The sequence below is a fragment of the Thamnophis sirtalis genome, unplaced genomic scaffold (genome assembly GCF_051295495.1).
Source record: "Thamnophis sirtalis isolate CommonGarterSnake01/CBP01778 unplaced genomic scaffold, rThaSir2_p1.2 scaffold_5, whole genome shotgun sequence".
Lineage (NCBI taxonomy): Eukaryota > Metazoa > Chordata > Lepidosauria > Squamata > Natricidae > Thamnophis > Thamnophis sirtalis.
Window position 1 is genome coordinate 44533533 of NW_028261385.1, and position 13276 is coordinate 44546808.

At 33.3% G+C, this 13276-nt stretch overlaps 1 protein-coding gene across 9 annotated transcripts in view; it reads left to right on the forward strand.

Annotated features, from left to right (window-relative positions):
• CAST (calpastatin) overlaps positions 1–13276 on the forward strand; it is an 84545-nt gene that overhangs the window by 35508 nt on the left and 35761 nt on the right. For 7 of the 9 annotated variants that reach the window (XM_087715742.1, XM_087715739.1, XM_087715738.1 and 4 more), the window contains 9 exons: positions 4437–4502; positions 5557–5607; positions 7353–7409; positions 7500–7616; positions 9202–9294; positions 9371–9433; positions 10599–10697; positions 12187–12267; positions 12355–12408. In XM_087715742.1, the coding sequence (XP_087571868.1) occupies positions 4437–4502; positions 5557–5607; positions 7353–7409; positions 7500–7616; positions 9202–9294; positions 9371–9433; positions 10599–10697; positions 12187–12267; positions 12355–12408 (681 nt within the window). The remainder of the gene's footprint in view (positions 1–4436; positions 4503–5556; positions 5608–7352; positions 7410–7499; positions 7617–9201; positions 9295–9370; positions 9434–10598; positions 10698–12186; positions 12268–12354; positions 12409–13276) is intronic. The other 2 variants (XM_087715743.1, XM_087715745.1) reach the window with 1 other exon arrangement.

Sequence of the window (13276 nt, forward strand, 5' to 3'; positions counted from 1 at the left end):
TGGGAAGGTTGCAGATGGGGATCACATGATCCCAGGATGCTGCAACTGTTGCAAATACATGCTGCCAAGCATCTGAATATTGATCACATGGCTATGAGGACACTGTGACAGGTGCAAGTGTGAGGAAAGGCCATAAGTCACTTTTTTGACAGTGTCATAACTTCCAATGGTCATTAAATGAATGGTTGTAAATTGAAGTCAATCTGTATATATCTGTCAATCAGTTTAGAGTTTTAGTACTAACATACATCCCAAAATTAGTTTCTACTTAGCAATAACACTTAGAGTTATATATCACTTCACAATACTTTACAGCCCGCTCTAAGTGGAGTCAGCATATTGCCTCCAACAATCTGAGTCTTTATTTTACTGATCTCAGAAGGATGGAAGACTGACTCAAGCTTGAACTGGTGAGAATCGAATTGTCAAATGGCTTATCTACAAACCAAAGCTCAGATTTTTAAAAACCTGCCAATGACTTAAACTTATGTTGTTTTATAGATGGTGATGTAACAGTTTGCCATTTCCCACCAGTCATTGTTCTTAAAATTTCAAGGGTCAGCTAATCTGCAGGTGACATATTTTTCATGTTTGATTCAATTTTTTGAGGGTTAGCTTATTTGCATTTGGCCTTTTCCACCATTGTGTATGGTTGTTCTCTGTGCCAAGGGGCATTCTGAGTTTATGTTTCCCAAACCACAGTTAATTATGCCATATAATCATATAAAAATAAGGATGCTGTAACTGGCACCTGCAAAATTCCAAGTAAGCACTACAATTCAACAAATTGCATCATATTAATAGGTCTGTATCCAAGGAAAGTCATGTGACTGTCTAGTAAACAAACAACCATAACTGGAATGTGTAATCTGGAAGAGTTGCCCAATAGTGGCATGTTAAATGATGGAGATGAAATATATTTATGTGGCAATATAAGAGCCTGGAAAATTACTGTACTATATTATTTCCCAAGAAAATAATCAGGACTAAAATAGTATGATGGCTGCAAAATTTCAGAAAAAGGTGGCACCACCACCACCAACAAAAATCTCTGTAATATGGCATTTATCAAAGAATAATTCTGCAAGATACACTCACGATGTTAGATGTATTTAGCAATCTTGTTCCTAGGGTTATTGTGGAATTATGCTTCTATCAGCCTTAAACAGCATTGGAAATAATTATTTTATGACTGACTATTTTCAGACCTGAACTCCCATCCAAATTACAGGTAACCTAAATTATTCCTTGTCACCCAGGGCTGCTACAATAACTTTGCTTTGTTTTGCATACTCCTAAATTTTAAGATTGCTTGAATCTAGAATGGTATGGAGACTATTGCATTACTTGTATCAAGGGCAAAAAAGAAATAGGATATTTATGTTTACTCATCTCAACTATAGCAAAGACAACAAAAAGTTACCTCCCCTCTCAAATAAATACAGTTATTATACACATGACCAGTGGTGAGTTTCATTTTATTTTACTACTGGTTTGCTTGTGCACATGTGTACGCTTAAACAAATGTGCTCAAATGCATGCGTAGAAGTGTCCAGGTGGGTGGGTGGAGCCTCCCGCCGCCACTACCGGTTCGTCCGATTTGGGGCGAATCGGCAGGATCCACCTCTGCACATGACACTTGGATGTTAAAAACAATGTTTTGGATTGACTTAGATTTATTTTATCTGCTGTAACATAGATTTGATATGAAGCTGTGAAAGAACCTTCAGATGTTGATGAACTATTATTTCTATCATCCACCACTATTGTCATTACGGCTGGGGCTTTGGGGAATTGTAATCATCCAGATCTAGGATAAGATAGCTTTCATGTTTGCATGATAGAGGTAGAGTTTTGTTAAAAAGTAAAGTGATCGTTCCAGCTAAGCTTAGAAATGGCCAAATAAGTATGAAAAAAAATCCTGCTAATGAAAGAACAATCTATCAACTAGCTTTCCACAGCTCAAATTATGCAATGCTAAATATTAAATAAAGCAAGCACATTAAATGTGACCTGTTAATGCAGTTCTCTGCACAGTAATTTATAAATGAGTTCAACTGAGCTGACTGCATTTTCTCTAGTAAATGTTCATTGAACCACAGTCTAAATTCAAGGGAAATAACCAAGAAAGAAACCGAAGAAAATAAACATCTCCCAGAATTGAACCAATAGAATCACGAGGAAATCGAACTGTTCAATGAACCTCAATATCTTGGTAACAAGTTCTTTTGGCTTTTTGGGAAACCAGCATACTTATAAGCAACATTTATAATGCAAAGTTATGCAGTGTTTGGGATATGATTCAGCAGTTTATTTCATCCTTTGTTTTGAATGGTGAGGACACAATGAGCTCATATAAAAGCCATACAGAAGTAGTTTAATACGATTAGAAGGCTGAGATTTTGGTTTTATTTGAGCATGGAAATAAAATGACATGTATCCAAATAATGTTCCATTTAAAACAAAAATCTTTTAGCCTTTCATTTTTTAAAATCAAGATGTTACTACCTCTATATCTACTCTCTTATACCTTGGTACATTTATTATCAGTCTGCTGTGCTGAATGTTGCACTTTCTTATATTTTTCTGTTATCACAGACACATGCTGTAAAGTAAAAAAAAAAAGTAAAAAAAACTTAAAACTTTTCCCATATTGTCAATTCAATTCAATATTTTATTATGATTACAAAATAAAAATTAAACATTAAAACAGCTCATCAGAACTGATATGGGGAGAGTGTTACAATGGGCTAGAATTAACACCCTCTGAAATTTAAAGACTGTTATATGATATACTGTAACTATCTCACTGGTTATTGAAGGGAGATCTGATTGTTCAAGAAAATGTTCCTGGGTAGAGAAAGACAGCTGCTGTTGGATTTCCTGATGTTTAATATGTTGTTTAACTGAACTAAGTGTACACTCATAGGCCATTAGGGAGTTCCTTCTTGCAGAGACCAAGATGTTGGAGTTTTTGTGAAATAGTTCTAATCCATGTTGATTTATATTTTACTCTCCATAAGGAGAGTCTCAAACCTGTGGGAAAGAACATTAATTTCAGCTGGTGTGCTATAATGCAAGCTCATGCACCTGTTTCGACCTTGGACATACTGTCTGTGTGTACATCATAGTCAGTGGTGCTGTGCACACTCAATTATTTCACTGATAAACCCTGTGCTTCTTTAATTGAAGATGCTGTCATTCTGCATTTTCGGCAATGGCCCTACACTCTCTTTTATGTCAGGGTTGGCAAATATCCTTTTCCAAAATGGGCCAAGATGTCAAGTGGCAAGTCCATTCATTAACCCAGCGAAGATGTTACATCTCATAGAATAAAATAATTTAAGTATATTAATTATGTTTACTTTATACTGTAAACTGTAGCATACTACATTATCTAGAACTTTTGTATATCAATTTAGGGAATAAATACATTTTGTTTTCAGTTGAAAGGTTTTTTCTTAGGAATCTTTGTACTCAGAAAACAGAAAAATCACCTCATCTACTTAATCTGTAGTCCATACATGGATTATTTCCAAAACAGTCTTATTTATTCCAAGTTATAGAGTGAGCAGATATGACACAGAGTTAATATTTCTGGAATGAAATTAAGAACAGAATGAAAGAATTTTATCCTCTGTCTCCCCTTGTCTGTCCACTTTTTTTTAGAATTTCTAATTATCCAGAAAAGGGAAGCTAAAACTTTTTTAAAGGACAAACTTGACATTTATATATAGTATATTTGAAAAGGACAGGTTGTACCATCAGAAATAATATACAATAAGGTTTAACTTGGAGTACATTAATTGAAAAAAATCAGTAGTTGGAACAAGTTGATAAATCCAATACTTAGCATCCACATTTGTCAAGGCAGCAAATCTATAGATTGACTCTGCAGTGCTGTGGATTTAAAGGGGGAAATGTGCTTCAGAGCATCAGTAGCCTTCATGTACCCTTGGTCAAATTCCTTAAAGCAGTTACAGTATTATTATTTTTTATGGGAAACAATATTTTTAGATTAAGGAGTTATAACAAATGGTAAAGTTTCCACCACATCTATTTTAAAACATCTTTATTCTTTCAGTTTCAAAGTGCTTCATGGCCCTAGTCAATAACTGGAATAAATAATATGATCTTTATCCAGCTTGGGAAGAACCATAATGTTTGGCTGAATGACACATAGGAATAAAAATATACGCATAGTTTTTAAAAAAAACTTCACTACATACTTCAACAAAATAAGAATAAAAAATAAGAAGCCTAGTTATTTTTGTATCAATCAACAGAGATATTTTGCTAGCACCTCTCCATAATTTCATCAATATAAATGTGTTCACCATTTCGTGAGGATAGAAAGATGAGATTAGTAAGAAGTTTCCTTATTATATCTTGAGCAATTTCTTTCCAAGATCCTGAGTTTGTACTCCCAATACTAGGCTTCCTCAAGCCAACAGCAGACACGTGGAGTGGACTCCCAGAAAAGAAAAAGAAACAGGAAGAAGGTGATACAGACCCTGGGTTGTGTGTGTTTATGCTTGATAATAACAGCAGCCACATTGCTAGCATGTGCTCATTCATTAGTTCTAAACTAATACATTCTAGTTTATGTCTGCCTTCCTTTTGTATGATCACATTGCAGTTTCTTCTGATGGCACAGCACACTTTGAAAACGTATTGTAGAAAAGCAGTCTAATAGTATTTCTTACCATTTAGTCTATTGTGATTAATACTTACCGTATGTCCTAGAGAATGATATAGCTTTGCTTTGGCGAATTTCTTCTTGTCTAAAAGAGAAGAAAGCTAGAGGTTTCTGCTTTTCTGCTTGTGTTTGAAAATAGTTGTACAGTATTAAAATGTGTTGATGCATTGGAGAAAAGCTTTTATTCAAATTATAAAGAGCTTAGTTAATTGAAAGTATAATATTATGTAGAGTTTGAAGTATGCAATTTATATATTGCTAATATAGATGTTTATATATGTGCTTAATATTCAAGATGATGTAAAAGTAATTTTAATTTGCTCTAAATCCCACTTTCTGATTTGAATTTTCTATTTTTTCCTCTAAGCCATGATTTAAATTATTTTCACAAATACCACCCTAACATTTCATCGTTTGTTAACTAATACATTTAGATTTCATTTTCTTCATTCTGCTCTTGTCACAGATGGTAAACAATTTTGCCTATGCACCATCTAAAGTTGTTTTTGTACCATGCAGAGTTTTACTGTTTTTGGCTTTTATTTTGTGTATGTTATATATATTTATAATGTATATGTACATATTGTTATGTGTATATTGTTTTATTCTTGGTTGTTAGCCATCCAGAATTTGCTTAAGATGGATGGTTATACAAATGTTTTAAATAAATAAATTTTATAAGTCTGTGTTATTTTAAATATCCATAGAAATAGTTTTGGGGCTTCTTAGGTATAGCTTTCTCACAAAAGCTCCAGAGACTTTAAGTTATACAAAGCTTGCAGAAAATCTTCCTGCAGTAGCCACTGAAAAAATATAAATTAAGTAATTATTTTTTATTCTTTTTATTCATATTGTAGGCAACACCAAAACCAAAGGCAGAACCTGAAAAAGTACTACAGGATAAAAAGGTAGGATGAAAAGCCTTTATTCTGAATGTGCATTAAATATTTTATTTATTTTGTCAAATATGTACAAGATAATAGGTATAAGTATAAACATGGACATGAGCAGAGGAAATGGGTGCGCTTATGCATGCCCCCTTACAGACCTCTTAGGAATGGGGTGAGGTCCACGATAGACAGTTTAAGGTTGAAATTGTGGGGGTTTGAGGTTGTAACAACGGAGTCAGGTAGAGCATTCCAGGCATTGACCACTCTGTTGCTGAAGTCATATTTTCTGCAATCGAGATTGGAGAAGTTTACCTTGAGTTTGTATCTATTGTTTACCCGTGTATTATTTCGGTTGAAGCTGAAATACTCATTCACAAGTAGGACGTTGTAGCAGACACAGGTCAGACCTTAGTTGGCATAGTTCTAGGTTGTCCAAGCCCAAAATGCCACCAAAATTATGGTGGCATAAGATATTCTATTGTGAGTGGAGTAGATTAAATACATACAATATACTTTTTTTCCTTTGATTTGTTCCCATAGGTTTACATGATTTTATTTTGTTCGCTTAACCTTCTCTTATTCATATCAAAGATATTTTCTCAACAACACAAGAACCAGTTAGGATTAGCATTAGAAAAGCCAGTGGGAGCATCCTGGCAGTCACTGTTTCAGCTCCTCAAAGAAGCTGCGCCTTTTTCTAAGCTTGTGTGATAGCTCTGGGGGCCCATATGTTTTTGAATGAAAGAGATAGCAAATATGTTCCATCAAGTCAAATGCATATTGGGATTTGTGGGACTGCACAGCTTCTGTCTGAACTCAAAAAATTCAGATACCAGCCCACATTTCCTTTTCTTCCATTTTGATTGGAACAGCTGCAGTCCTTTAATTGTATTGATAAACAGAGTGTTGTAAATTCAGTTTTTTGAAACTGAGACCTAATTTGATGTAATGGTTAAGGCATCAGACTAGAAACTAGGAGTCTGAGTTCTAGTCCAGCCTTAGGCATGAAAGCCAGCTAGATGATTTTCAAGAGAGTTTTAACGTGCATTTGCAGATTGCACGTTGTTGATTGTTCTCTCCAGGTGTACATATCTGTACTTCACCAGAGCATTCACAAAGTAATTTTAAAGTTCACAGGTCGAATCCAGCCCACTGGCCTTGAGTTTGACACCCCTGCTCTAACACATAGCAAATGATTAAAATTTCTTTGTTGCTATTTATCAATATGGATTTTTGCTGCATAAATATAGTTATCCTATATCATTTAAAAAAAATCTTTTCTTAGGCCTTAAGTATACCATGCAGAGAGCTAAGCTCTTAACAAAGAACTGAATAGCAGATTAAATGATTGCAGTTTTGAATTAAAGCTTGTATGAACATTATTTTAAACTATATTAAAGTATATAGAATGAATGGGCTTATATTAATTTAATGCATTTGATGGTTCAGCTTTTAAGTACTTGTTATCTTTAGAGAAATCTGATACTAGTGGAAAGTTAGAATATAAACTACTACCCTCCCCTTGAATAACTGTGTCTTAGTGGTGGGATTTATATTTTAATAATCAGGCTTTGAATATATAACAATGATAATGTAATTACATTAGAAGATTTATGTCTGTACAATGTTGAAATTTATACTGTGTAGGAAAAGTAATAATATTATTTGGTTATTTTGTTCATCATGCAAAGTATTCTGTTCTAGAATAAAAATCAATATAAAAGAGGTTTGATTAAATTTTCATATTTCTGTGTGTGTTACAGGCAGATGAATCCCAACCTGTCGCTCCAGTTGAAGGGAAGCAGAGAGATCCTGGAGGGGTAATTGATTTACATATTATGATAAATATTAGTTTAAATGTAAATTAGTATAAACACATGCATAAAGGTTTAAAATATACATTTGTGCAGGCAAAATGTTCAAGCAAAGATTCTTTAGGGAAGGAGCCTAAGCAACCAAGTTTGGGAAAAGAAGCCGCTGCTCAAAATGCCAAGTCAACACAGTTGGCAACAACTAAAGAAGGAAAGGTAAGGTGATTTTTCTAATGAAAATATTCAAGTAGCATTTCTGGACACACTCCAGAAATTACTGGGATTCCTAACCATAGGCCATGCTAGGTTAGAATTCTGGGTATTGAATTTTGTTAATCTGGAGAGCAGCATAATGAGTAAAACTGGTAGAGAAGGAATCCCAAAGACTAAGGAGGACAAATGAGGGGAAATGTATTTCTACATAAATCACTTTGGTAAATAACTTTCACTTTTTCTGAATTCTTAAAACAGGTAAGAATAAATTCCAGATGTGTAATTACAACATGTTCTATATAAACTTATGGTTGTGGGATTTCTTTTTGTTCTTGTTGTATTTGTTCTTGTTCTCTTTGTTCTTGTCTGCAGAGCAGTAAGACAATTTCAAGTAATTTAGACTTATTTAGGTGAAACCTCATAGTTGGTCGCCTTATTATATCACAAAATTGGCCAAAGCTCACTAGCAGGACACACAAGCCACTCTTTGATCCTGCATAATAGCTGAGGGCATGCACTTTGCAGTAACTCAATCTGGTTGTTTAAAAATTTACTTTAAAAAGCTTTACTGTAGATTAAGAACAGTTTCCATTTAGTAAGCATTGGTTAATATAAAAGTACTTAGTAAGGCAGTAGTTAGTGTATTAAATTGGGTTAGATCATATTCGTACTGAGTTTATTGAATTATTTATTATTGAAAATGTTATTTTCCTAAACACTTCAGATTTAATGTACCACTGTCTAGAACAGGATTGTGCATGGCCAATAATTTTTTCCCCCCTTTCATATTTTTATTTCCACAGCTAGAATTACACTGTTGATTCTTTTGTTAGGCAGTGTTCTAGTGTTATTGTATCTCATAAACAATAAAATACTAATTAGAACAGTGTTTCTCAATCTTGGCAACTTGAAGATGTCCGCATTCGCTGGCTGGGGAATTCTGGGAGTTGAAGTCCGGACATCTTCAAGTTGCCAAGATTGAGAAACACTGAATTAGAAATTAAAATATAACCACAACTGATCCCAAAATTTTTGTTGCTAAGTGAAACATTTGTTCAGTGAATTTTGCCCCATTTCATTACCTTTCTTGCCCCAATTGTTAATTGTTAGGTGAATTGTTAAGCAAATCACTGCAGTTGTTAATTTTAGTGACACAGTTGTTAAGTGGATCTGGCTTCCACATTGACTTTGCTTGACAGAAGGTTGCAAAAGGTGATCAGATGAACCTCAGGACACTGCAACTGTCATAATAATGTGAACCAGTTGCCAAGTGTCCAAATTTTGATCACATGACCTCAGGGACGGCTGTAAGTAAGTGTGAAAAACAGTCTTGCATCTCTTTTTTCAATGCCGTTGTAACTTTGAACGGTCACTAAATGAACTGTTGTAAGTCGAGGACCACCTGTATGTGCAAGGTACATTTTTACAATAATTCTGAATTATGCTTAGGATAAATGATTTCATGATATGCTTTTTATTTATGGCCAGTGTAAAATCATGCTTGAATGACAATTTCTGCTTAGAATTTGGGCTGTTCTAAATATTAGTGGTACTTCGTGTTGGCTGATCTTACTCTTTTCCACCTTAGGCTAACACTGACAACAAACCATTGGCTTCCAAGGTAGCTGTTGGCACAGCTGGAACAGTTACAGCTGCTGCTTTGACTGCTACAACTGCAGAGGTGAGTTTAGTGGTGGTTAGTAGTATGTGTATGTGAAATTATTTATTAGCTCTCAGAAATACATTCTTATTTTCAGACTAAAGAAGACAAACGGGCAACTCCTGCCCCAGTTACTGCAGACAGTAAACCAGCAGAAAAGGTAAACAAAGGTTTATTCACCGTGTATTCTACTGCAGCATTTTTCTTCTAATCAAGCACAATTTTAAAAGTAGCTAGCCAGCATGGATAATCTTGATATTCTTTTTTGTATATCCACAGTCAGCTTTATTTATTTTTAATTCCCCATCATTACTATGCTGACTTCTGAGAAAATAATATATGGAGATATAGTGTACTACATATACAAATGTACACTTGTATATGTGCTACATGCAACACTTGAATAATCAAGTGTGTATGTGGCACATATAATCTTTCTCTTACTGCTCTGACTGGAAGGCTTTGTTCCTCCTTTTGTCTTTTTAAGCTGCCTGACTTATGGATAACTTTTTCCTCACTTTAAATCTCTGCCTTTTTGCTTACTTGCATTTGAGGAATGTTTCTGTTTGTCTATAAATCTCTCCTCAAGTCCTTTTTACTCCTCAGGTGCTTTACTAAATTATCCACTTCCTTTTCTTTTTCCTAGCCATTTCTTCTAGGTGTGGTCTCTCTGAGTCAAGATTACTGATGGCAAGAAGAATCACTAATCCTGTATTATCTTTCTCTCTAGACATCTGTCTTCTTGTACTCATAACACCACACCTTTTATATCTTTTCAAATTCAACATTTGTTTCTTCCTCTTACCTCTTCTGGGTGACTTTCCTCTCTCCTTTAATTCCAATTTTCTGAAAAGTTTATCTTTTTTCTATACTAAAAAGCTTCTTATCTCATCCTGTGCCCCAACTGCCTTATTTTCCAAGCCATCTAGCATTTATCTGCATTTTCAAATCCTGTTTCCTACATTCTGCTAATTACCTAGATATCTGGATTTCTAACAGCTGAGTTATTTCTTTCTTCTTTTAGCAAGTCTCTACCATATAGTATTGACCAAATTTGCTTTTCCAATGATAAAATATCTCCCGGGTTACATAAACTATAACTTTGGATATTAATATTTCACTGGAACATTTTACAATTTAAATAATAAGTTATATTTTACTGTATTGATTTTTTAAATGTTTGATTATAATAATTTTAAGCTGTATATATATATATATATATATATATATTTACTAAATAAATAATAAATGTATTGCCAAAAAACAGACTAGTAATTAACTACTCCGTGCCAGTGCTATATATTATTGAAAAAATGTTTTCCTAGTCTGATTTAGATACTGCCTTAGATGATTTAATAAATACACTTGGAACTCCTGAAGAAAATGAACCACCTGCTCCAACATATACTGGACCAGAAGTTTTGGTATGGATTTTTTTCTATAAGAACCTTATGCATGAAATCTGCATTTTTATAATTACATTTTGTAAATGTGGATGCAAATAAAACAATAAGTTTTATTTCCTCATGTGAATCTTTGAACATTAGTGCATGTACCTTTATTATGCATTTTTCAAGTTTTTTAAATCATATAGAAATATGGATTAGTTGCACTGTGGTGTTTTTTCCCCTATTTCAATAATGAGAGGGATTCCCCCTTCATTTTTTATCTTCTGTTGCTTATCTGCATATTGTGATTATTTTATTTCAGTTCAGATGTTAAGTCCAAATGAATTTAGGAGGATTTGCTTCCATGGGAATAGGTCTAGGTGAAGTGACTGACCTGAATTTTCAGAATGTAGAATTGTTCCTCATAAACACATTTACTTAACATGATAGGTATATTTATCGCACAATGATTTAAGCTATGCACAGATTTTCAAAAGACAGCCCATTTGAGAATCTCTATATATTCCTGACTCATTTGCAACATGTTCTGAAATATTAGAAACAGCTTGCATCTAGTCTGTTTCCTTTCTTAAATAGTCCCATTACTCAAGTTTTCATTTTATGTCCATCATAGAATGGAAATCTGGTCTAGATTAGAGATAGCATTGCACTGTTGTGAAAAGATCATATGCTCTTTAAAATTTACATATTAGAAAACTGGGAGGTTGAATGATAGTATATACTTCTTGCTCAGTTTCTGGGAGAAATAAAGTTATAGAACAGTAAAAAGGGAGAACTGCTTCAGACAATAATGTTTGAAAATATGTCTGTACCTATGGACTTTCCTCCCTCTTTGTAATCAAAATGCAGGAGAAATAAGGTTTGGGTACTTACAAACTCTACTAGGAATTAATATAATCATCATTAATATATAACTGGGTAGGTTAATGTTTTTTTTATTAATCACATAGTCAGATAAGAAGAAGCTAATAGTTGGAACTCAAAGTATAGAGAAAGAATAATAATCATTTTCTGCACTCTAAGCAAGGGATTTTTTTCTTCAAACTGTAGTGAGTTTATTTTCATTTCCAATAATTAATCCTAATCATTAAATTATACTGATAATTATCACCACCTACCAGATGGTATATTATTTTAAAACTCAGCATGTTTTAAATATTAGGTAAAATATTATCTAATTTGTTAACTGCAGTTAACGTGAACTGCCGTTCTCGATTGTTAGATAATTGGGGTAAAATGAAATTTGTTCTGTACAACAGTGATAGAATAAGAGAACAGAAAAGACATTTGCAGATATAGACATCAGCTTGTATTGATTTTTCCCATCATAAGCAGTCATTTTTACCAAATATTAGGGATTACTATTTTGCATGGATAACTAGCATTAAAATGAATTTAAAATTATATTTTTCTTAATAAATTGGAATCTTATGGAAATTTATTTATATAAGTATGAATTAATTGTTGAGCTCAAGAATAAAATGTAACTTTTCATTTTATGTAGGACCCAATGTTGTCCTTAAACATAGAAGAATTGGGCAAACGGGAGAGCACAATTCCTCCAGAATACAGGAAATTATTGGAGGTATAAACTATTCAGAGTTATATTCCAACCATTTTCTCTAAGGCAAACTGGTTAAAATATTATCACAAACATACTTTTCTTTTTCAGAGTAAAGGTGATGGTAAAATAACTTCTCCATCAGTTGCAGTAGGAGAATCACAGGTATGGTTAATTTGTTCAGTACAAAATATGAAGATAGAAAATTATTACTGATCTGTAAATAAAAAGTTATCGACACTTGTTTCAAACACAAATCAAATAAATACATTTAGGCAATAGAACCATGCAGTGGTTTGGATTTAATCTCTAATTGGTGGTTGGGAGTGCACAGTAATTGCAACGTCTTAAACGTTTTGGGTGATCCTGAGAAAAGATGCTTCTGTTTTAGGATGTTGCAGTTAGGTGCTAACTTTATGTTCCCACCTTCTCCAAAACATCTGAAAATTGAATCTAAAATTTAACCACAGAGAAAACTGATTTGTTGGGATGCAACCAATTTACTATATATGAATAGTCATGGTCTTATTCAAGTGACTAACTCAAACCATTAGAAATGTGAAGGTTTAAACTGTTTGAGAATCACCCAATAGTAGTTAGTATTATTTTTGATAGTATTATTTTTGTTGAATTCAATAAGTAATCTCTAGGATTCGATATAGAATGTTATGTAGAAAAGTTTTGTACTTTGTGTGGAACAAGAATTGTGGATTCAAACTGTAAGGTATGGCTTTTCATTTCTCATATAAAATATATAGGGCACAGTCATTGAATAAAATTCCGAATCCCTTTTAATTCTGTAATTATATTTCAACGTCTTTTGCTAAATTAGGATGTATAGTTTCATGTTGGTGACTAATCACAGAAGAAAAATCAATCAAGGCAATATTTTCTAATAGACTATAAGGGGAGACAATAACATTTTCTCTGTTAAAATTCTGTCAGAAATGATTTAAAAAAAAACAAATAAATAGTAATTCTGAAAAAAAGATAGATTCCCAGTTTATGGGAATAGCTATCTTTTCAGAATAAT